The 26,156-nt window shown below is 44.2% G+C and overlaps 1 protein-coding gene across 1 annotated transcript in view; it reads right to left on the reverse strand.

Annotated features, from left to right (window-relative positions):
- Window positions 1–26,156, reverse strand: part of cfap44 (cilia and flagella associated protein 44) — a 224,494-nt gene that overhangs the window by 67,379 nt on the left and 130,959 nt on the right. The window contains exons 19-20 of the mRNA XM_078559546.1: window positions 9,019–9,181; window positions 7,624–7,754 (exon numbers count right to left, since the gene is read on the reverse strand). Coding sequence (XP_078415672.1) covers window positions 7,624–7,754; window positions 9,019–9,181 — 294 coding nt within the window. The remainder of the gene's footprint in view (window positions 1–7,623; window positions 7,755–9,018; window positions 9,182–26,156) is intronic.

Here is a 26,156-nt window from a genome sequence, read left to right on the forward strand (position 1 = left end):
ACACGAGTAACATCCCCAAAATTCAAGAGAGTCGGGGGGGGGCAGAGGTGAGTATGGTGACCATTACTAAGGAGAAGGTGCTAGGAAAACTGAAAGGTCTGAAGGTAGATAAATCACCTGGACCAGATGGATTACACCCCAGAGTTCTGAAGGAGATAGCTGAAGAGATAGTGGAGGCGTTAGTGGTGATCTTTCAGGGATCACTGGAGTCAGGGAGGGTCCCAGAGGACTAGAAAATCGCTAAATGTAACCCCCCTGTTTAAGAAGGGAGTGAGGCAAAAGATGGGAAAATACAGGCTGATTAGCCTGACCTCGGTCGTTGGTAAGATTTTAGAGTCCATTATTAAGGATGAGATTTCAGAATACTTGGAAGTGCATGGTAAAATAGGGCAAAGTCAGCATGGTTTCATCAAGGGGAGGTCATGCCTGACAAACCTTTAGAATTCTTTGAGGAGGTAACGAGTAGGTTAGACAAAGGAGAGCCAATGGATGTTATCTACTTGGACTTCCAGAAGGCCTTTGACAAGGTGCCACACAGGAGGCTGCTCAGTAAGATAAGAACCCATGGTGTTAGAGGCAAGGTACTAGCATGGATAGAAGATTGGCTGTCTGGCAGGAGGCAGAGAGTGGGGATAAGGGGGTCCTTCTCAGGATGGTGGCCGGTGACTAGTGGAGTTCCGCAAGGGTCAGTGTTGGGACCACAACTTTTCACTTTATACATTAATGATCTAGATGAAAGAACTGAGGGCATTCTGGCTAAGTTTGCAGATGATACAAAGATAGATGGAGGGACAGGTAGTATTGAGGAGGCGGGGAGGCTGCAGAAGGATTTGGACAGGTTAGGAGAATGGGCAAAGAAGTGGCCGATGGAATACAAGGTGGGGAAGTGTGAGGTCATGCACTTTGGTAGGAAGAATAGAGGCATAGACTATTTTCTAAATGGGGAGAGAATTCAGAAATCTATAGTGCAAAGGGACTTGGGAGTCCTGGTCCAGGATTTTCTTAAGGTTAACTTGCAGGTTGAGTCGGTAGTTAGGAAGGCAAATGCAATGTTGGCATTTATTTCGAGAGGACTAGAATATAAAAGCAGGAATGTGCTGCTGAGGCTTTATAAGGCTCTGGTCAGACCACATTTAGAATATTGTGAGCAATTTTGGGCCCCGTATCTAAGGAAAGATGTGCTGGCCCTGGAGAGGGTCCAGAGGAGGTTCACGAGAATGATCCCAGGAATGAAAGGCTTAACATATGAGGAACGTTTGAGGACTCTGGGTCTATACTTGACGGAGTTTAGAAGGATGAGGGGGGATCTGATTGAAACTTACAAAATACTGAAAGGCCTTGATAGAGTGGACGTGGGGAAGATATTTCCATTAGTAGAAGAGACTAGGACCCGAGGGCACAGCCTCAGAGTAAAGGGAAGACCTTTTAGAACAGAGATGAGGAGAAACTTCTTTAGCCAGAGAGTGGTGAATCTATGGAATTCATTGCCACAGAAGGCTGTGGAGGCCAGGTCATTGAGTGTATTTAAGACGGAGATAGATAGGTTCTTGATTGGTAAGGGGATCAAAGGTTACGGGGAGAAGGCGGGAGAACGGGGTTGAGAAACTTATCAGCCATGATTGATTGGCGGAGAAGACTCGATGGGCTGAATGGCCTAATTTCTGCTCCTATGTCTTATGGTCTTATCTCCCAGCACTGATCCCTGAGTCCCTGCACTCAGTATATATCCCAGCACCAATCCCTGGGACACTGCACTCAGTGCATCTCCCAACACTAATCCCTGGGTCACTGCACTCAGTACATCTCCCAGCACAAATCTCTCAGACACTGCACTCAGCGCATCTCCTGAGCACCCATCTCTGGGTACACACCATTCAGAACAACTCTCCAGCAGCGATCCCTAGAATGCTCCATTTGGTACATCTTCCCATCCCCAATCCTTGACTAGCCATTCAGTACATCTCTCAGCACTGATCCCTGGGCCACTGCGCTTGTATAGCACCCAGAACTGATCGCTGGCCAGCGCTGGGCAGCTCACTCAGTATATCTCTGCAGCCTCAGATCCCTGAGACAATTCACTATTGAAACTCACTATCAATGATCTCTAGGCTACTCCAAAGAGAACATCTCCCAAGTACTGATCCCTGGGAAAATCCACCAATTAGATCTCCCTGATATGGATTGCTGGGGCACTACACTTGACACTCTTCCCCAGGGCACTCCATTCACTACGTTTTGTTATGCTGCTTCCAGAGTGCTCTCTCTAGACTGTTCTCTCAGAGTCTATTACCATGTGACTCTATACATCATACCATAGGCGATGCTATTCCTCAGTTCCACGTTAACCCTTGCTCTGCTGAGCACCTTTACATTACAATGGCATGCAGGCACATACAACATCATACAACATCCCCCTTTCTTCTCCAAAGAAAACTTTCCTCCCTCCCAACTGAGTATTACAATACAATCTTTACTTGCTATCCCTTCTTTCCCACCTCAAGTCTCTGGCCTTATAAATTCAGATGGTCTTGAGGCTTAACAGTTCTTCCATATCTTAGTCTCTCATATCTGAGGAATGGCAGTGGTAATCTGTGTTTCCGCTACTTGGCTATCTCCATTTGATTTGCTTTTTGATCTCCTTCAAGTTGCGTTTCTCTTTCTTAACAACGCATCTGCTTTTCTCAGACACTGAGTTTGTCCCGTTCCTTCCAAGGGGAACGTGCACTCCATTCATTCCTAGAGTTGGCTCAAATTTTCCTTTCCCATGGTGTCTGCCATGTTCTTGCTGGATATAGAAGTTTCGCAAATGGAACCTTCATTTCTACTTGTTTCACAATTTCAGCCAAACTTTTGTTTTCTGTTTTATTTTCAAATTGTTTTGCAAGTTCATGAATCTTTTCATTCAGCTCAAAGGTTCTTGCACGCTTTGCTTTTTTTGAGTTACCTCAGATAGCTTACATTCATGCAGATTCATCTGCTTACTCCATACTGCTGTATGCCTCCCTCGCTCTGTGGTCTTTTGGTTTCCTCTCTCTGGAGATTTCTGCTGCCCTCCCTCTGGAGTCTCTTGTTGCCTTCGCCCTGGAGTCTTTTGTTGTTGCCCTCGGCACTCTATTGGGACCTGCACTCTCTCTAGGGTCTCTTGTTGTTCTTGGAATTTTATTGGGGGTGTGTAGACCTTCTTCTAGGGTTTGGGCTCTTCACAATGTAGACTTTAATATATCTGTCAAAGCTTTTTAATATTTCACCAAATATTGTCAAGTATTGATCTATATGTTGGCTGTGGAGTGCTTCACCAGCAAATGAACCATACATGAATAAAAACTTATCAATTTGTACTCCTTCTGATTCCTTATTTAATCTTGCATTTCTCCTGTACAGTAAAAATGGTCTACTCCAAAACTTCCACTCTTGGGATGGCTTAGTTCTTTCCATAGCAGAAATGTGTCTGGCTCTTCTAATTTACTGTCCATGGCCGTTTTTGTTTCCTTGTAGTTACAGCTTTAAATTGTGTTACAGCTTTAAGACTGTCAGTGCAGTAATGCTTTTTGTTTCACTTGGGCTGTCTCTGCAGCAGGTGGTTTCTCTACCTGGGATTTTTCCTGTGATTTTTGGGATCCCTGTGATTGTGAGCCTTGTTTTAAAACTGTTTTTTAAACTTTGAAACAGCAGCAGCTCTTTTCTGGGTGCTTATTTCTATTTTTCCTTTTTATCTCTCGAGGTATTTTTGTTCTCTGTGAATGTTCCGCACTTTGGGAGTTTTGGCAGGCTTGTGGTCCGATCAGGGCCCTGTTTTTTTTTTACTTAAAGATACAGTGTTTTTATCTTAAACTCTGCAGGTTTTTTTAAACTTTTAACTGTGCTCTGCAGGTTTCTCACTTTGCTCTGCAGTTTTTCCTCTGCTCTACCTGCCTTTTATTTTTACATCTTTTTAAACTTGCAGCTGTGTTCCAGATTCTCTACAAATATTCGAAACCCTGGGACTGCGACCTATGCAACAATGTAAGTACAACTTCTTCTTCTAATTTTTGCTCACTGTCTCAAGAACTCCAGTATTCTTCACACTGTGTCACTCAGGTTCCTGCAATTTTTGCTCACCTGTCTTCGTGACCTGACCAGTTTTTTTTTTTACCCTCCATCACTCAGGGTCTTGCAATTTGTTGTAGTTTGCTCATCCGTCTTGTGACGTAAACAGTTTTTTTTTGCTCTGTGTCACTCAGGGGTCTTCCAATTGGACTTCCACTCACTCTGGTGCATTCCTCAGCTTCTAAGTCTGTAGCGAAGCTTCTGCAATTGTTTTTTTAAGTTTTCTTCTCAGGTGCACGTCTCTCTAGTTTAGTATCAGCTGCTTTTAGTTTCTCATACCTTGGGATACTGTTCTGGGTTCATCATTTAAAATGCTGCCACCTTTCATATCACTGCTGATGTGATATCTTTTAGGACCTCCCACAGCTGCCAACCATGTTGTAATATGGTATCGAGTTGCTGTGGATGATTGATGAGAAGGTCTTGAGACTTGCAAATTTAAACATGAATCCTTTATTGGTAGTCTTTAACTATTTACAGATCCCAAGTTACCATCCTGTATAGTGCTGCTCACCATGCAGGCTAGGCTGCTTCCAGAGTGCTCTCTCTAGACTGTTCTCTCTAGATTTTTCTCAGAGTCTATTACCATGTGACTCTGTACATCATACTGTGGATGGTGCTATTCTCCAGTCCCACATTAACCCTTGCTCTGTCTAACACTTTTACATTACAATGGCATGCAGGCACATACAACGAAGCCCACTCAACCATGTACTGCAGGGATAACACAGAGTGAACTAAGGAGCAAAACCTTTGCTTGAGGATCTCGATGGCTTGCTCTATGGAGTTGGAGGAAGTTCCATGCTTTCATTGAAGGTTCTCTGATCTCGCTTGGTAGAATGGTATAAGTGAATCATTAACCATGTGTGAAGGGCTGGGGTGAGGAGGTGTGGTTCGGGGGGTGGGGGGGTGTTGGCGCGGTGGGCGGCCCCTGCTTCTGAACAGCCATAAGATCCAAAAACAGTTTGTATTGTGATATGACACAGAAAGAGCTTCCTGGATGCTGCCAGAAGAGTCGGCATTCACCAAGGTGAATTTCTTTATGTGGTTGCACACTAACTGCAAGTCAGAGAACAGTAGCACCCCTAGCCAAGTTGTTCCAATCTAGCTACAACACTGGCATCGACCCAGAAATGTGGAAAATCCTGTACACAAAGAGCAGGACAAATTCAACCCGGCCAATTACTGCCCCGCCAGTCTACTCATCAGTAAAGTGATGGAAGGGGTCATCAACAGTGTTATTAAGCGGTACTTGCTTAGAAATAACCTGCTCACTGACACTCAGTTTGGATTCCGCCAAGATCACTCAGCTCCTGAACTCATTATTGCCTTGGTTCAAACATGGACAAAAGGGCTGAACTCCCGAGGTGAGGTGAGAGTGACTGCCCTTGACATCAGGGCAGCATTTTACTAGGTGTAGCATCAAGGAACCCTAGCAAAACTCGAGTCAATGGGAATCAGGGGAAAGCTGTCCGCTGGTTGGAGTCATACCTAGTACAAAAGAAGATGGTTGTAGTTGTTGAAGGTCAATTATCTCAATGCTGGTACATCACTGCAGGAGTTCCTCAGGGTAGTTAGTGCCCTAGGCCCAACCATCTTCAGCTGCTTCATCAATGACCTTCCTTCCATCATAAGGTCAGAAGTGGAGATGTTCACCGATGATTGCACAATGTTCAGCGCTATTTGCAACTCCTCAGATACTGAAGCAGTCCATGTTAAATGCAGCAAGACCTGGACAATATCCAGGCTTGAGTTGAGAAGTGGCAAGTAACATTCATACCACACAAGTACCAGGCAACAACCATCATCAACAAGAGAGAATCTAACCATCGCCCCTTGACATTCAATGGCATCACCATCGCTGAATCCCCCACTATCAACATCCTGGGGCTATCATTGACCAGAAACTGAACTGGACTAGTCATATAAATACTGTGGCTACAAGAGCAGGTCAGAGGCTAGGAATCCTATGGTGAGTAACTAATCTCCTAGCTCCCCAAAGCCTGTCCACCATCTACAAGGCAAAAGTCAGCAGTATGATGGAAAACTCTCCACTTGCCTGGATAAGTGCAGCTCCAACAATATTCAAGAAGTTTGACACCATCCCAGCACAAAGCAGGCCGTTTGATTGGTACCCCATCCGCAAACATTACACCCTCCACCACCAACACACAGTAGCAGCAGTGTATACCATCTACAAGATGCACGGCAGGGGCTCACCAAGGCTCCATCGACAGCACTTCCCAAACCCATGACAGCTACCATCTAGAAGGACGAGGGCAGCAGATAGATGGGAACACCACCACCTGGAAGTTCCCCTCCAAGGTACTCACCATCCTGACTTGGAACTATATCGCCGTTCTTTCACTGTCACTGGGTCAAAATCCTGGAACTCCCTCCCAATCACCACTGTGGGTATACCTACACCACATGGTCTACAGCAGTTCAAGAAGGCAGCTCACCATCAACCTTCTGAAGGGTAATTCAGGATGAGCAATAAATGCTAGCCTCGCCAGTGATGCCCACATCTCATGAATGTGCATGCAGTCGATGGTGCCCTGCAACTTTGGGAAGCCTGTTATTCTGGTGATCCCATGTGCACTTTCATCCTGGTGTTCTCTTCTCAGGGAGAAGAGGATGGAATCCCCTCTCCTCTCTGATACTCCATGTATGACTAACATCAGTATGTTGTTGACGGCACCTGCTCCCATCTGGAAGAATCCAGTGGTGTAGTATATAAAGGTGACGGTGACGTTCACAGCCAATTGGAGGGCCGTTCTCGGCCTGGTTTGAGGCTCAAGGGCTGCACAAAGGGGGTAGTAGAACTCCATGATGACCTCCTTTGTGAATCATATCATCCTCAGGCACTACTCCTGGCTCACTGCTATATAGGACTGGGGCTCCCAGATGGTTAGGGCCTTCTGTGGAGAGCTCTCCTTCTTCCTCCTTGTAGACTTTCCCCTCTCTCCTTCCTCATCATGTTGCAGAGCAAGTAGTACTGCAACTGCTGTCCTATATCCATGCAAGGAATATTAATTCCTCCCATCCTGTGGTCAGCAAAAAGCTTCAAAATTGCTCCAGCAAATCACAACATTGCTTCCTAAAACTTCTGCCTCAGTAAAAAATCAGCTGCAACTACTTGAGTGGCCCTTTATATAGCCTCAGGACAGAGCCCAGATTGTTTCATAAAGTTTGTTCTTTCAGGAGTAAATAACAAAGATGCTTCCTGCACTTGCCTTGATCAACTTTGGTATTCTGTGTCAGCACGTTCGGGTCACTGACATCATGATATGCTACATTCGTTGGCATTCCTGCAGGCAGGGGACACACCTGCATGCGCCACTCCACTTCATTGACTCAAGCAGGCCACACAGAGAACAACCAGTGACACGTACCAGGCACAAGGAAAATACGAATAGCTCTTCATCGTGCTACTTGAAGTTCTCTCATAATTCCATTGATAATTCAAACATGTTGACATATTGACTGATAAATGATATTGTTATGAACACTGATACCCACATTCCAACACTTTACCTGGCTTGGAGCTTTTGAAGGCCAATGCGATACTTTTCCTGCTCCCATGCCAATTCTTTACAAACTAACTCAATCCGAGTAGCAATTTGCCTCTCAACCTCGTCTCGAATCAGGCGATCCAGTTCAAAATCCTAAGACAAGTAAGCATGGCGAATGACAACATCAAATACAATGGAATCAGGATAAATTGGGAATGTGAGCTGATCACTAGCAAATTTTATGTGGACAAATGCAAGGTAACGAGGCTAAGAAAGGGATATAAACTAAATTGCTCTAGGCTACAGGACGCAATACAGAAGCAGAAGCAGAGGTTGAGCGATGGTCTTTGCTCAGTACATCTGTCTCAAAGTCTGTAGTCTGTGGGTTCAAGCCGAGGCTGATGTTTTAGTACATTAATGATGGCGTGCTGTTTTCAATGACATGCCTGACTGTTCTGGTGGCTGTGACAGATACCATAGGATTTTAGATGAAGTGCAGCAAGTTTTACTGGTGCCCCTGTCAACAGGCTTTCCTCAGTCAATAACAGATAAACAAGTCAAGCATTTCATTTTATAATTTGCATCTGGGTTGCAGGCAATTTTGAAGCAGCTTCATTTGCTTCAACGCCTGTTGGACCTGAATCAGTGCTATTGGGGCACCTACTTGAATTGCCACAGTCTCAATGCAACCCCCTGAATGGAATTCCATTCTAAGGCTGCAATAGAATTGTTTACCAGCATTGCCCTTATTCGCTCCGATCTCTCCTGAAAATGCTATAACTAGGAACACTAACTTTCCACTACTGTTCAATTTTAGTCCCAATTACATATCCTTGTGATCTACTTCCTGCTGCAATATTTTCATCCTGCAGGTGAGAGTCTGAATTCTTTCTGGTTTCAAACATTGAGGATCTAGGCACAAGACTGCCACAGCCCTAATGATTGCAAATGAAGCTGACTCTGAGCAATTTCAACGCAAGGAGGGCAACCCTCAACTCCCAATCAGTTCATAAAGGATTGCACTGGCAATGAATGCGGACCAGAAGTACGCAGCAAGGCCAAAACTGGATCTGTCGCTTCCTGAGATTATCAGTATGCCCCCAAAAGGTGAATGTAATTTGGCCATGCTCAGTTCCTGTTAATTCCTTTCATGGGGCCCAGATAATTGGCACTCTTTTCCAAACCGATCCGATGTGCAAACTTCCAAAACACAGCATTAATGTTACAATTAGTTGACCCCACTTTACCAACCCCTCCACTCCACCCACTGATCCCCACTGCTGGCCTCTCAGTGAAGTCAGCCTTGTTATATACAATGTAGTTAATACAATAAACGTTACTATTAAAAACAATCGCTCTTTTGAGCTGGTCATTTAGTGGTTAACTAAAGGTTAAATGATAAACTATTAAAACCTACCTCTTTCTTGAGCTGGACATGCTCAAGGAGTTCCGCATTTTTTATTTGAAGTTCTCTAAACTCGTCTCGTAGCTCATGTAGCTCCAGTCTTTTCTTGGCCTTCTTTTCCTCTGCCAGTTTCATTATCAGGTCCATCTCTGCTTTCTTTTTAGCATTTTCAAGGCTAAATATAATGTAAAAATAAAAAGATGTGATAAAATTCAGTAAGCTATTCGCAACAAAACATTCACAATAAACAGATTAAGATAAATAAAAACAAAAAAAGCTGAAAATACTCAGCAGATCAGGTGGCATCCGTGGAGAGATACAGACTTAACGTTTCACATCAATGATGACCCTTCATCCTAAAAGAGATGATGACTGATGAAAATCTGCTAACAATTGATACTGACTGGGCAGTGCTGTACCAGTAGTGTTAGCTCTAACACTCACCCTGCCAAGTTCTCATATCCAGTCACAGTGATATCACAACAACATACTGAATCAGCGAGCTAAGACCAGGCACCTGCCACACTGAAAGTTGACAGACAAAATTTGAAAAAGGCATTCCCATACAGTGATTTATGATGCCTGGGCTAATCTGCATGAATTCCTGGAGCTCGAATTGGTCTTTTGGGTACAGTTCAAGATAGAGTAAGGTGGAACAGGAAGAATGTCCCTTTGAAAAAAAATCATTTCATTCATTTGCACATACTGTTCCTATAGGGAATGCAGCAGGGCCACAGTACTCTAATAGCATTGAAGGATTTAAGGTGGAAATATCTATAGCTCCTTTTATGACCTCAAGACGCCGCAAAAAGATTTACAATTACTGAAATACTTTTAAAGCATAGTCACTATTGTAATGTAGGGAAACGTGGCAACCAATTTGCACACAGCAAGGTCTCACAAACAGCAATATTGTCAATTTGATAACATTGGTTGATGGATAAATATTGGCTGTAACACAATGGACAACCTCTCTGCTTTTTCTTTGAATATGGCCAAGGGATCTTTCAAATCCCCACAAGAGGGCAGGTGGGTCCTTGGTCTATCATCTCATCCAAAAGATGGTTTAGATTTTTTAATGCAATTGGACCAAACACATGGCAAATGGAATTTAATGCTAATACTTCTAACATTTTACACCAGCCTTGAAGAAACGCTGGATATTAAGTGACGCACTCAGTAATGGGAATAAGGGAAGTAAGGCAGCATCTGTGAAGGGAGGAAAGTCGGGCTAATGTTTTACCTGAACTGCAAAGAGAAGAGCAAAACATTAAGGTGAGAAGTCCGAGAGGGCAAGTGGCAATGAATTAAAGAATAAAAAAGTAAACAAAACACTGCAGCTGCTGGCAACCCAAAATAAAAACAACAAATGCTGGAAACACTCCACTGGTCCGTGGCACGAGGAGAGATGATTGAGATGAAAAGGATCGATTTTCAAAGGGCCATGTGGTCACGACCTGCTGCAGGCGGGGTTTCAAAATTGTTTTCCAGGAGGTCGTCTCAGGATCCAGACACCTCCGGACAGTTTTGAATTTTCACAGAGTTGGAGGGGAACCTACTCACTGCCTATTAACGACCCTTTAATGAGCTTGTTAGGGGGCCTCTGCGGTTGACATAGGAATTTTCATTCTTTAATTTGGTGAACCCTAATAGTTCACGTTAGGGCATAGCTGTTGGGTTCACCGCGGGGCCATTAGAAACGTTCTCTCAAAAAACAGAATGCTGCAGATGCTGGAAATCTGAAATAAAAATAGAAAGTGCCGAAACTTTCTCTCCATTGATTTAAAGTTGACCTTTCCTGGGCCTCCTTGTGCCAATTCCAGTTCTCTACCATCATCTAGCCTGCTTGGCCTGTTCATCATGTTGTACATTGCTAGCCCTGTAGGGAGCTGCCTGCTCTCTTTGGCAAGGCAGATTCCAACATGGCAGACACCTGCTTTTGCCACAGGTGCCAGGCAGGCAGCTCCCATTCTGGAGGTGCTCAGCATCTCTAATTCCAAGTCTTCTACAGACATATAAATAGTAAAATGGTGGTGAAAGGAAGAGTAGGGCCAATTATGGACCAAAAAGAGGATTTACGCGTAGAGGCAGAAGGCACACCTGAGGTATTAAATGAATACATTGCATCTGTCTTTACCAAGGAAGATGATGTTACCCAAGTCATGGCAAAAGAGGAGGTAAACAAGAAAGGTTTAAAATTGACAAAGAACAGGTATTGGATAGGTTGGCTGTAATTAAAGTGGATAAGGCACCAGGACCGGATGAGATGCATCCAAGGATACTGAGGGAATTGAGTGGAAATTATGAAGGCATTGGCCATAATTCTCCAGTCTTCCTTAGACTCAGGGGTGGTGCTAGTGGACTGGAGAATTGCAAAACTAGTCACATGGATAAATGTAGGTTAATTAACGGGCAGCAGCATGGGTTTCTTAAGGAAAAATTATGTTTAACTAGCTTGCTAGAGTTTTGAACAGGTAACAGAGAAGGTTGATGAGGGCAACGTTGTTATTGTGGTGTACATGGACTTCCAAAAGGCATATGATAAAGTGCCACACAATAGATTTATAAGCAAAGTTATAACTCATGGAATAAAATGAGCAGTAGCAACATGGATACAGAATTGGCTGAGTGGCAGGAAACAGAGAATAGTGGTTAATGGATGTTTTTTGGGCTGGAGGAAGGTTGGTATTAGAGTTCCCCGGGGTCAAGGTTGGGACCCTTGCTTTTCCTGATATATATTAATGACCTACAGGGCACAATTTCAAAATTTGCGGATGATACAAAACTTGGAAGCATTGTGAACTGTGAGGAGGCTAGTGTAGAATTTCAAAAGGACATAGACAAGTTGATGGAATGGGTGGGCGGATGGCAGATGAAGCTCAATGCAGAGACATGTGAAGTGATCAATTTTGGTAGGAAGAACATGGAGAGAGAGTAGAAAATAAAGGGTGCAACTCTAATGGGTGTGCAGGAGCAAAGGGACCTGGCGAATATGTGCATAGGTCATTGAAGGTAGTAGCACAGATTGAGAGAACATTTAATAAAGTATACAGTATCCTCAGCATTACTAATAGGGTCTTAAGTACAAGAACAAGGAGGTTACAGTATGTTGAACTTATATAAGTTACTAGTTCGGCCTCAGCTGGAGTACTGTGTCCAGTTGTGGGCGCTGTGCTTTTGGAAGGACATGATGGCATTGGAGACAGTGCAGAAAAGATTCATGAGAATGGTGCCAGGGATGAGGAACTTCGGTTATGAGGATAGATTGGAGAAGTTAGGACTGTTTTCCTTGGAGAAAGGAAGGCTGAGAGAAGATTTGATAGAGGTGTTCAAAATCATGAGGGGTCTGGACAGAGTAATTAGATAGAAAGGATTGAGAATGAGAGGCATACATTTTAAGTAATTGGCAAAAGAAGCAAAAGCAATTTGAGAAAAAACGGTTTCATGCAGCGAGTGGTTAAGGTCTGGAATGCACTGCCTGAGAGTGTGCTGGAGGCAGTTCAATCGAAGCATTCAAAAAGGAATTAGACTGTTATCTGAGAAGGAAGAATGTGCAAGGTTATGGGGAGAAGGCATGAGAATGAAACTAAGTGAATTGCTCATTTAGAGAGCTAGTGCAGACACAATGGGACAAATGGCCTTCATCTGTGCTGTAACAATTCTGTAATTCTGTGAATTGGGTACCAAGCTCATCTCATACAAACATACAAATTAGAAGCAGGAGTTGGCCATTCAGCCCCTCGAGCCTGCTCTACCATTTCGTAAGATTATAAATGATGTGATTGTGGACTTAACTTTCCCACTATACCCCTTCTACCCCTTGTCAATGAAGAATTTATCTAACTCAGTCTTAAAAATATTCAGTGACTCTGCCTCCACTGCTCTCTGGGAAGAGAATTCCACAGACTAGCAACACTCTGAGAGAAAAAAATTCTCAACTTTAAATGGGAGATCCCTTATTTTAAAGCTGTGTCCCCTAGTTCTAATCTTTCTCACAATGGGAAACACCCTCTCAGCATCCACCCTATCAAATCCCCTGTGGATCTTATATGTTTCAATAAGATCACCTTTAATTCTTCTAAACTTCAATGGATACAGGCTAACTTGTACAGCGTTTCTTTATAAGAGGAAATCCCAGGAATTAGTCGAGTGAACCTTCTCTGAACTGCTTCTAATGCAATTAAATCCGTCTTAAGCAAAGAGATCAAAACTGTACACAGTACTTCAGATTTGTTCTCACCAACATCCTCCATAACTACAGCAAAACTTCCTTACTTTTATATTCCATTCCCCTTGTAATAAGCAACAACATTCCATAAGACCATAAGACATAGGATTCCATTTTCAAATTCTATTTGCCTTCCTAATCACTTGCTGTAGCTAGATGCTAGCTTTTTCTGATTCATGCACTAGGATATCCAGATCCCTCTGTATCACTGAGTTTGGCAATCTCTCTCCATTTAAATAATTTGCTGCTTTTCTATTCTTCCTGCCAAAATGGACAAGTTTACATTTACCCACATTATACTCCATCAGCCAATTTTTTGTCCACTCACTTAACCTATCTTTGCAGACTCATGTCCTCTTCACAACTTACTCTCCTCTCCTACCTGTCTTCGTGTCATCAGCAAATTTAGCTACCGTACATTTGGTCCCTTTCTCCAGGTCATTGATATAGATTGTAAAGGGTTGAGGCCTCAACACTGATCCCTGTGGCACTCCATTAGTAACAGCTTGCTAACCTGAAAATGAGCCATTTATCCGTACTCTCTTCCTGTTAGCTAACCAATCCTTTATCCATGAGGCGATGGCGTAGTAGTATTGTCACTGGACTAGTAATCCAGAGACTCAGGGTACTGCTCTGGGGACACGGCAAAAATTTGGATTTACAAGTCTAATGATGACCATGAAACCATTGTTGATTGTTGTAAAAGCCCATCTGGTTCACTAATGTCCTTTAGGGAAGGAAATCTGTCATCCCCACCTGGTCTGGCCTATACGTGACAAGACCCACAGCAATGTGGTTGACTCTTAAATGCCCTCTGAAATGATAATGATACAGATAATGTCCCAGACACCACCATCACCATTCCTGGGTATGTCCTGTCCCACCGGTAGGACAGACCCAGCAGAGGTGGGGGAACAGTAGTATAGAGTCAGGAGGGAGTTGCCCTGGGAGTGCTCAACATTGACTCCCCATGAAGTCTCGTGGCATGAGGTCAAACATGGGCAAGGAAACCTCCTGCTGATGGAGCTTTCTCACTGATGAATCAGTGCTCCTTCATGTTGAACATCACTTGTAGGAAGCACCGAGGGTTGCAAGGGAACAGAACATTCTCTGGGTGGGGCATTTCAAAGTCCATCACCAAGAGTGTCTCAGTCGCATCACTACTGACCAAGCTGGCCGAGTCCTAAAGGACATAGCTGCTAAACTGGGTCTGCGGCAGCTGGTGAGGGAACCAACAAGAGGGACAAACATACTTGACCTTATCCTCATCAACCTGCCTGCCACCGATGCATCTGTCCATGGCAATATTGGTAGGAGTGACCACCGCACAGTCATTGTGGAGACGAAGTCCAGCCTTCACATTGAGGGTACCCTCCACCTTGTTGTGTGGTACTACCACTGTGCTAAATGGGATAGATTTCAAACAGATCTAGCAACTCAAGACTGGGCATCCATGAGGCGCTGTGGGCTATCAGCAGCAGCAGAATTGTACTCGAACACAATCTGTAACCTCATGACCCGGCATATCCCCCACTCTACCATTACCACCAAGCCAGGGGATGAACCCTGGTTCAATGGAGAGTGCAGGAGGGCATGCCAGGAGCAGCACCAGGCATACCTAAAAATGAGGTGTCAACCTGGTGAAGCTATATCACAGGACGAATTGCATGCCAACAGCAAGAGCTAAGCAATCCCACAATCAACGGATCAGATCTAAGCTCTGTAGTCCTGCCACATCCGGTTGCGAATGGTGATGGACAATTAAACAACTCACTGGAGGAGGAGGCTCCATAAATATCCCCATCCTCAATGATGGAGGAGCCCAGCACAGCAGTGCAAAAGATAAGGCTGAAGCATTCGTAACAATCTTCAGCCAGAAGTGCCGAGTGGATGATCCATCTCGGCATCCTCCGGAAGTCCTCAGCAACACAGATGCCAGTCTTCAGCCAATTCAATTCACTCCACATGATAACAAGAAACAGCTGAAAGCATTGGATACTGCAAAGGCTATGGGCCCTGACAATATCCCATCAATAGTACTGAAGATTTGTGCTCCAGAACTTGCCACATCCCTAGCCAAGCTGTTCCAGTACAGCAACACACTGGCATCTACCCGGCTATGTGGAAAATTGCCCAGGTATGTCCTGTACACAAAAAGCAGGACAAATCGAACCTGGCCAATTACCGCCCCATCAGTCTACTCTGGATCATCAGTAAAGTAATGGAAGGGGTCATCAACAGTGCTATCAAGAGGCACTTGCTTAGCAATAACCTGCTCACTGACACCCAGTTTGGGTTCCGCCAGGGCCACTCAGCTTCTGACCTCATTACAGCCTTGATTCAAACATTGACAAAAGAGCTGAACTCCCGAGGTGAGGTGAGAGTGACTGCCCTTGACATCAAGGCACTATTTGACTGATTATGGCATCAAGGAGCCCTAGCAAAACTCGAGTCAATGGGAATCAGGGGGAAAACTCTCTCCTGGTTGGAGTAATGCCTAGCGCAAAGGAAGATGGTTGTGGTTGTTGGAGGTCAGTCATCTCAGCTCGGGGACATCACTGCAAGAGTTCCTCAGGGTAGTGTCCTCGGCCCAACCATCTTCAGCTGCTTCATCAATGACCTTCCTTCCATCACAAGATCAGAAGTGGGGATGTTCGCTGATGATTGCATGATGTTCAGCACCATTCACGGCTCCTCAGATACTGAAGCAGTCAATGTCCAAATGTAGCAAGACCTGGACAATATCCAGGCTTGGGCTGACAAGTGGCAAGTGACATTCGCACCACACAAGTTTCAGGCAATGACCATCTCCAACAAGAGGGAATCCAACCATCGCCCCTTGATGTTCAATGGCATTACCATCACTGAATCCCCCGCTATCAACATCCTGGGGGTTATCTTTGATCAGAAACTGAATTGGACCAGCCATATAAATACTGTGGCTACAAGAGGAGGTCAGAGGCTAGGAATCGCGCGACGAGTAACTCCCCTCCTGTCTCCCCAAAGCCTGTCCATCAGCTACAAGGCACAAGTCAGGAGTGTAATGGAATTCTGTCCACTTGCCTGGATGAGTGCAGCTCCCACAACACTCAAGAAGCTGAACACCGTCCAGGATAAAGCAGCTCGCTTGATTCACATCCACAAACATTCAGTCCCTCCACCGCTGATGCACAGTAGCAGCAGTGTGTACAATCTACAAGATGCACTGCAGGACTTAGACAGCACTTTCCAAACCCAGGACCATTATAATCTACAAGGATAAGGGCAGCAGATAGATTCTGCCATCTGGAGGTTCCCCTCCAAGTAACTCACCATCCTGACTTGGAAATATATCGTCGTTTCTTCACTGTCACTGGGTCAAAATCCTGGAACTCCTGCCTTAACAGCACTGTACCTACACCACATGGACTGCAGCGGTTCAAGAAGGCAGCTCACCACCACCTTCTCCAGGGCAATTAGGGATGGGCAATAAATGCTGGCCCAGCCAGCGAAGCCCACATCCCGTGAAAGAATAAACAAAATGTTATCCCAACACCATGAGCTCTTGCCCACTTAGGCCATTTGAATTTAAAAATCGGGTTGCGAAAGCAATGTAGTTCGGGCGCGGGATTGGGATCCAGTATTCATCCATGATGAGTTCCCAACCCTGCTTTGAAAATCTGACCCAACTCTACCTCCCTCTCTCCACAGATGTTGCTTGACCTACTGCGCTTTCCCAGCATTGTCAGATTTTCTTTCAATTGCCAGCAGCTGCAGTGTTTTGTTTTTTGGAAATGGCCTTGAGTAGCAGTGTATGACAGAATCATGGACCTTACAGCACAGAAGGAGACCATTAAGCCTGTTGTACCAGCCAGCTCATTGGAACAGTTGCCCAATCAATTCCCATACACCAAGTTTTTCCCTATAATTCTACAAATTAGACCCATTCACGTACATGTCCAACTGCCTTTCGATAGTTGCTATGGCATCTGATTCTGCCAGCTGTTGTGGTAGCATGATCTAAATCATAACAATCCTAAGTTATCTGGAGGAGGTGCAGAGGAGATTCACCAGGATGTTGCCTGGGATGAAACATTTAAGTTATGAAGAGAGGTTGGATAGACTTGGATAAAAACAAAAACAAAAACAAAACAGTTCTGTTGAAGGGTCGTGAGGACTCGAAACGTCGACTCTTTTCTTCTCCACCGATGCTGCCAGACCTGCTGAGTTTTTCCAGGTAATTCTGTTTTTGTTTTGGATAGACTTGGGTTGTTTTCGTTGGAACAGAGAAGTCTGAGCGGTGTACAAGATTATGAGGGGCATGGACAGGGCGGATAGGGAGCAGCTGTTCCTCTTAGTTGAAGGGTCAGTCACGAGGGGACATAAGTTTAAGGTGAGGGGCAGGAGGTTTAGGGGGGATGTGAGGAAAAACTTTTTTACCCAGAGGGTGGTGATGGTCTGGAATGCGCTGCCTAGGAGGGTGGTGGAGGCGGGTTGCCTCACATCCTTTAAAAAGTACCTGGGTGAGCACTTGGCATGTCATAACATTCAAAGCTATGGGCCAAGTGATGGTAAATGGGATTAGGTAGGTAGGTCAGGTGTTTCTCACGTGCAGACTTGATGGGCCGAAGGGCCTCTTCTGCACTGTGTGATTCTGTGATTCTGTAAGTGAAAAAGATTCACATTTCACCTCGAGTTCTCTTCTATTAAATCCTCTCATAATTTTGAATGCCTCTAATGGGTATCCCCATAACATTCTCATAGCCATCTCAATTTCTCTGCTCCTCTCACCCATTCTAATCTGTCTCTCTCTGAACTTACTGCACTCCGTTCTCTCAGGTCCAACCCCAACATTGTCATCAAACCCGCTGACAAGGGTGGTGCTGTTGTTGTCTGGCGCACTGACATCTACCTCGCGGAGGCTGAGCATCAACTCGCAGACACTTCCTCCTACCTTTCCCTGGACCATGACCCCACCACGGAACATCAAGCCATTGTTTCCAGGACTGTCACTGACCTCATCTCCTCTGGAGATCTTCCTCCCACAGCTTCCAACCTGATAGTCGCCCAACCTCGGACGGCCAGCTTCTACCTCCTACCCAAAATCCACAAACGGAACTGTCCTGGCAGACCGATCGTGTCAGCCTGTTCCTGCCCCACGGAACTCATTTCTCGTTATCTTGACTCCCTTCTCTCTCCCCTTGTCCAGTCCCTTCCCACCTCCATCCATGATTCCTCTGACACCTTACGTCACATCAACAATTTCCAGTTCCCTGGCCCCAACCGCTTCTTCTTCACCATGGATGTCCAATCCCTCTACACCTCCATCCCCCACTAGGATGGTCTGAGGGCCCTTAGCTTCTTCCTTGAATAGAGGCCCGAACAATCCCCATCCACCACTGCTCTCCTCCGTCTGGCTGAACTTGTTCTCACACTGAACAATTTCTCCTTTAACTCCTCTCACTTCCTCCAAATAAAAGGTGTGGCTATGGGTACCCGCATGGGCCCCAGCTATGCCTGTCTCTTTATGGGGTACGTGGAACATTCCTTGTTCCAGTCCTACTCCGGCCCCCTCCCACAACTCTTTCTCCAGTACATCGATGATTACTTCGGTGCTGCTTCATGCTCTCGTTGGTACCTGGAAAAATGTATTAATTTTGCTTCCAATCTCCACCCCTCCATCATTTTCACATGGTCCGTCTCTGACACTTCTCTTCCCTTCCTTGACCTCTCTGTCTCAATTTCTGATGATGGACTGTCCACCAATATCCATTACAAGCCTACCGACTCCCACAGCTACCTCGACTACAGCTCCTCACACCCCGCTTCCTGTAAGGACTCCATCCCATTCTCTCAGTTCCTTCGCCTCCGTCGCATCTGTTCTGATGACACTACCTTCAAAAACAGTTCCTCTGACATGTCCTCCTTCTTCCTTAACCGAGGTTTTCCACCCACGGTCGTTGACAGGGCCCTCAACCATGTCCGGCCCATCTCCCGCGCATCCACCCTCACGCCTTCTCCTCCCTCCCAGAAACATGATAGGGTCCCCCTTGTCCTCACTTATCACCCCACCAGCCTCCGCATTCAAAGGATCATCCTCCGCCATTTCTACCAACTCCAGCATGATGCCACCACCAAACACATCTTCCCTTCACCCCCCTTGGCGGCATTCCGTAGGGATCGTTCCCTCCGGGACACCCTGGTCCACTCCTCCATCACCCCCTACTCCTCAACCCCCACCTATGGCACCTCCCCATGCCCACGCAGAAGATGCAACACCTGCCCCTTCACTTCCTCTCTCCTCATCGTCCAAGGGCCCAAACACTCCTTTCAAGTGAAGCAGCATTTCACTTGCATTTCCCCTAACTTAGTCTACTGCATTCGTTGCTCCCAATGCGGTCTCCTCTACATTGGAGAAACCAAACGCAAACTGGGCGACCGCTTTGCAGAACACCTGCAGTCTGTCCACAAGAAAGACCCAAACCTCCCTGTCGCTTGCCATTTTAACACGCCACCCTGCTCTCTTGCCCACATATCTGTCCTTGGCTTGCTGCATTGTTCCAGCGAAGCCCAACGCAAACTGGAGGAACAGCACCTCATCTTCCGACTAGGCACTTTACAGCCTTCCGGGCTGAATATTGAATTCAACAACTTTAGATCTTAAACTGCACCCCCCACCCCATCCCCACCCCGTTTCCTCCCCCTCCCTTTTGTTTTTTTTTCAATAATTTATATAGATTTTTCTTTTCCCACCTATTTCCATTATTTTTAAATCTACAACTAATACCTTGTCAATCTTTCCACCCCACCCCCACTAGAGCTGTACCTTGAGTGTCCTGCCATCCATTCTTAATTAGCACTTTTCTTAGATAATATCACCACCTTCAACACCTCTTTGATCCTTTTGTCTGTGACATCTTTTGATTATCTGCTCCTATCACTGCTTGCTTGTCCCTACAACCACCCCACCCTCAACTTCTCTCCCCCCGCCCTCCACCTTAAACCAGCTTATATTTCACCCCTCTCCTAACTATACTTCAGTTCTGTTGAAGGGTTGTGTGGACCCGAAACATCGACTCTTTTCTTCTCCACCGATGCTGCCAGACCTGCTGAGTTTTTCCAGGTAATTCTGATTTTGTTCCCCATAACCTTCACTGCTCTAAGGAGAACAGCCCAGTTTCCACATCCAACAGTAAAGTCCCTCTTCCCTGGTAACCTCCACTGTATCTTCATCAAGGCCTTAACACCCTTTCTAAAATGTGGTGCCCCAGAATTATACACAATACTCAGTTGAGGCATGAGTGATTTGTAAAGATGTAGCATGAATTCCATGCTTTTGTATTCAATGCCCCTATTTGTAAAGCCAAGTATCTCATTCACTTGATTAACATCTTATCAACTTTCTCTGCCACTTCCAAAGATTTGTGAATATGCCAGCCCAGGTACTTCAGCTATTTAACTTCACTTCAAAATAGTACCATTTATATCATACTACCTTTCCCTGTTGTTTTTTACGAAATGCAACACTTCACTCTTATCTACGTCAAACTGCATCTGCCATGTGTCCATTTCACTAGTCTGTCTATGTCCTCCAGAATTCTACTAGTATCCTTCTCACTGCCAAGTTTTGTATCATCCACAAACTTAAAAATTCTACTCAATGTACCCAAGCCCAGGTCATTTATATATAACAAGAAAAGCAATCCTCCTAAATATCAACAAATGGGGAATCCCACTACATACTTCTAACCGTTCAGAAAAACATCTATTCACCACAACACTCTTCTTCTTATCTGTTAGCCAATTACGTACTCAAGTTACTGCCATCTCTTTAATATCACGTTCTTCTATTCTCTGAGCAAGTCTGTAATGTGGAACTTTATCAAATACCTTTGAAAGTCCACTGCATTACCTTCATCAATCCTCTCTGTTACCTCATCAAATAACTCAATCAGATTAGTTAGACATGACTCAGATAGAGAGGGGAAATAGGACTGACTGGTTGCTCACAAAGAGCTGGCATGGACTCGATGGGCCGAATGACCTCCTTCTGTGCTGTTATGACTCTATGACTGTGACTCCATAACAAATCCATACTGGCTGACCTGATTGACTTTCATCCATTATGTTTCTCTAAGTGAGAATTAATTTTGTCTTTGACAATGTCTCTAGTAGTTTTCCCACCACTGAAATTAAGCTGATTTCACCTGCAGTTACTCTCCTCTTTTTTGAACAAGGGTGCGATATTGGCAATGGTCCAGTCCTCTGGCATCACTCGCATATCCAAGGATTATAAAGCTGTCATGAGTGCTTCTTCTATCTCCACCCTATCTTTCACCAGCAACCTAGGATGCATCATACCTGGACTGGGTGACTTGTTAACTTTGAATGATGCCAACCTATTTCACACTTCCTTTCCTTGCTTTTATCCTACCCAATACATCTACTCCCCCTCCTTGATGACACTCAATAATGCCCTCTGCTTTGACAAGAAGATTTTGTTTATGGTCTTTAATCGCCCATACCATTCCTTTAACTACCCTTTAACTTTTTATATGTTTATAAAAGATTTTTGGGCTCCCTTTTACATTACTTTCTAATCATTTCTCATTCTCTTTGTCCTTCTTTTATTGTTTTTCAACTTCTCCCTACACACCACTCTGTACTCTGCTTGGCTTTTGACTACATTCTACACTTGACATTTGTCCTAAATCACTTTTTTCTGTATCATTTTAACCTCTATTTTCTTTGTTACCCAAGGGGCTCTAGCTTAGAATGCCCCACCTTTCCTCTTTATAGGAATATGCTTGGAAACTATCTTCAGCTTGAAAGCCTGCCATTGCTCACTTAATGTTTTCATGGCCAATCTTAGATTCCAGTCCCCCTGTGTTAGATCCCTTCTCAAATCATTGAAATTGGATCTCTTTTGATTGGGTGTCTTCACTCTTTGATTTTTCTGCCTCTTTCCATAAATACTTTAAACATAATTAAATTATGATCACTACTACCTGAATCACCTCCCATTCAAACATATTCCACTTGCCCTACTCCATTACCTAGAACAAGCTCTAGCACTGCTTACATCCTCTTTGGGTTAGAACAATACTGATTTAGAAAATTCTCCAGTACACATTTTATACATGTGTTGTGTCTAGGCCAATGTCCATATTATTTGATAAAGCAGCTGAAAAAGCTAATAGTGCTGTCTGGTACATGGTTAGAGTAATAGATCCCAGGGCCCATAATATGTCCTCAACTCCCTTAGTGCTGCAATATACATCCTGCACTGTGGTCAACCCACTCCTGTGGATTTATATTTTGCAGTCTGTCTCATAACATGATATGGGAGGATTTGTTTCCATACATCTTATTATTCAGAAGCCAGTTAAGGACATAACTTTAGATACATTGGTGCATACTGTGTCCATACATTAGTGCAGTCTCTATCTGTATATTGGTATGTCTGAGCGTGTAAATTGATATGCCTGTGTATGTATTGGTTTGTCTGGGTGTGTATTTTTACCTACCTCAATCAATCTCAGTTGAGGAGAAGAGTTTGAAATTTGTTGGCGCATAGGACTTAGGAGCAGGAGTAGGCCATTCAGCCCTTCAAGCCTGCTTTGCCTTCAATAAGATCATGGCTGATCTGGTTGTGGTCTCAACTCTGCTTTCTTCTCTGCCCATGCCCCATAATCCTTGACTCCTTTATCTATAAAACATCTACCTAACTCAGCCTTGAATAAATTCAATGACCTAGCCTCCACTGATTTCTGTGAAAGAGCATTCCACAGACTATCGACCCTCAGAGTAGAAAAAAACTCCACATTTCGATCTTAAAAGGAGACCTCTTATTCTTAAACTGTGTCCCCGAGTTCTAGTCTCTCCCACATGGGGAAACATGTTCTCAGCATTCACACAGTCCCCTCAGGATCTTATATGTTTCAATAAATTCACCTCTCAATCTTCTAAACCCAAAAGGGCATAGGTCCAAACTGTTCAATTATTATTTATAAAAGATAGCTAAGAAACAGCAAAGGGCAGCAAACATTGATAGGAGTTGTTTATAGGCCATCAAACAGTAGTGGTAATGTAGGGCAAGAGTATAAATCGGGAAATTAGAGGTGCATGTACAAGGGTAATACATGAGGCACTTCAATCCACATATAGATTGGGTAAACCAAATAAGCACTAATGCCGTGCAGGACGAATTCCTGAAATATATACAAGATGGTGGTCTAGAACAGTTTATTGAGAAACTACTAGGGAGCAGGCTATTTTAAATATTGTATTGTACAATGAGAAAGGGCTTATTAATAATCTTATTGTTAAGGAGCCTTTAGGGAAGAGTGACCATAATCTGATAGATTTAGTTTAAAAGTGATGTAGTTAATCCAAAACTGGGGTCTTAAACCTAAACAAAGGAAACTATGAAGGTATGAGGCCAAGTTGGCTGTGATAGGTATGACATTAAAAGGTATGACGGTAGAAAGACAATGGCTAATTAATACGTGGTTTACAACAAATATACATTCCCATGAGGCAAAAAGCCCAACAGGAAAAGTGATCCAACCATTTGGATGGTAAGGAAATGGCAGAGAAACTAAAGAAATACTTTGCGTCTGTCTTCACGGAGGAAGATACAAAAAACCTCCCAGAAGTACTAGAGAACTAGGGGACTAGTGGGAATGAGGCACTGAAAGAAATTAGTATTGGAAAAAACGTAGTACTGGAGAAATTAATGGGACTGAAAGTTGATAAATTGCCCTGGACCTGATGATCTACATCCCAGAGTGTTGAAAGATGTGGCTATAGAGATAGTGGATGCATTGGTGGTCATCTTCCAAAATTCTATAGATTCTGAAATGGTTCCTGCAGATTAGAAGGTAGAAAATGTAACCCCACTGTTTAAAAAAGGAGGGAGAGAGAAAATGAAGAACTACAGACCTGTTAACCTGACATTAATAGTAGGGAAAATACTAGAATCTATTCTAAATGATCACTTAGAAAATAATGGTAGGATTGGGCAGAGTCAACATGGATTTATGAAATAGAAATCAAGCTTGACAAATTGTTATTTTTTTAGGATGTAACTAGCAGAATGGATATGGGGAACCAGTGAATGTGGTGTATTTGGATTTGCAGAAGACTTTCAATAAGGTTCCACACAGGTTAGTAAGCAAAATTAGAGCACATGGGATTGGGGGCAATATACTGGCACGGATTGAGAACTAGTTAAAGGACGGAAAACAGAGCGTAGGAATAGACAAGTCATTCTCAGGTTAGCAGGCTGTGTCTAATTGGTGTCCTGCAAGGATCAGTGCTTGGGCCCCAGCTGTTCACAATCTATATCAATGATCTGGATGTGGGAACCATATGTAGTATTTCCAAGTTTGCTGATGACACAAAATTAGGTGGGAATGGGAGTCTTGAGGAGGATGCAAAGAGGTTTCAAGGGGATTTAGACAGGTTAAGTGAATGGGCAGGAACATAGCAGATTGAATATAATGTGATAAAATGTGAACTTATCCACTTTGGTCAGAAAAACAGAAATGCAGAGTAGTTTTTAAAATGGTGAGAGACGTGTAAGCATTGATGTCCAAAGGGACCTGTGTGTCCTTGTTCACCGAAAGCTAGTATGCAGGTGTGGCAAGCAATTAGGAAAGCAAATGGTATGTTGGCCTTCATCACAAGGGGATTTGAGTACAGGAGTAAATATGTCTGGCTGCAATTGCATAAAGGCTTTGTGAGATCTGACCTAGAGTGTTGCGTACAGTTTTGGAGTGCAACAAAGGCTCACCAGACTAATCCATGGGATTGTCCTATGAGGAGAGATTGAGCAGGCTGGGTCTGTATTCTCTAGAGTTTAGGAGAATGAGAGGTGATCTCATTGAAACAGATAAAATTCTTACAAGGCTCAACAAGGAAGATTCAGGAAAGATGTTTCCCCTGGCTGGGGGATCTAGAATCAGGGCCACAGTTCCAGAATAAGTAGTAGTCCATTTAGGACTGAAATGAGGAGGAATTTCTTCACTTAGGGGGTGGTAAATCTTTGGAATTCTCTACCTGAGAGGGCTGTGGAGGCTCAGTCATTGAGTATGTTCAAGACGGAAATCGATGGATTTCTAGATAATACGGGAAAATGACGTTGCGGTAAAAGATCAGCTGTGATCCAATTTTTTTTTTATTCGTTCATGGGATATGGACATTGCTGGCTAGGCAAGCATTTATTGCCCATCCCTAATTGCCCTTGAGAAGGTGATGGTGTGCTGCTTTTATGAACCGTTGCAGCCCGTGCGTTGTAGGAACACCCACAGTGCTATTCAGACTTTGACCCAGCAACAGTGAAGGTACAGTGATATAGTTCCAAGTCAGGATGGGTGTGACTTGGAGGGGAACATGCAGGTGATAAAGTTCCCATGCGTCTGCTGCCCTTGCCCTTCTAGGTGGTAGAGGTCATGGGTTTTGAAGGTGCTGTCGAAGGAGCCTTGGTGAGTTGCTGCAGTGCACCTCGTCGATGGTACACATCTACAACTGAATGGTGGAGCAGGCTCGAGGGGCTGAATGGCCTACACCTGCTCCTATTTCCTATGTTTCTATATTCCTATAAGCCCTTCATTCCAGGATATTAAAATACCTGAAGGGGCTTCACTCAAGTGTTATCAAACTAAATGTGGCATGGAGCTACATAAAGAGATACTACAACAGATGACTAAAAGCTAGGTGAAAGAAGTAGGTTTCAAGGATCAATTTAAAGGAGCAAAGAAAGGCAGAAAGGTTGCAGGGGGTTGATAAAATTACAGAAATTAGGGCCTCGGCAGCTAAAAGTACAGCTGTCAAATGGTGTAGCGATGAGAATTAGCAATGCACACGAGGCAAAAACTGGATAAGCACAGAAATCTCACAGGGTTGTGGGGCTGGAAGAGATTATAGAGATGGGGAGGGG

This window comes from Cetorhinus maximus, chromosome 16, assembly GCF_964194155.1.
Source record: "Cetorhinus maximus chromosome 16, sCetMax3.hap1.1, whole genome shotgun sequence".
Lineage (NCBI taxonomy): Eukaryota > Metazoa > Chordata > Chondrichthyes > Lamniformes > Cetorhinidae > Cetorhinus > Cetorhinus maximus.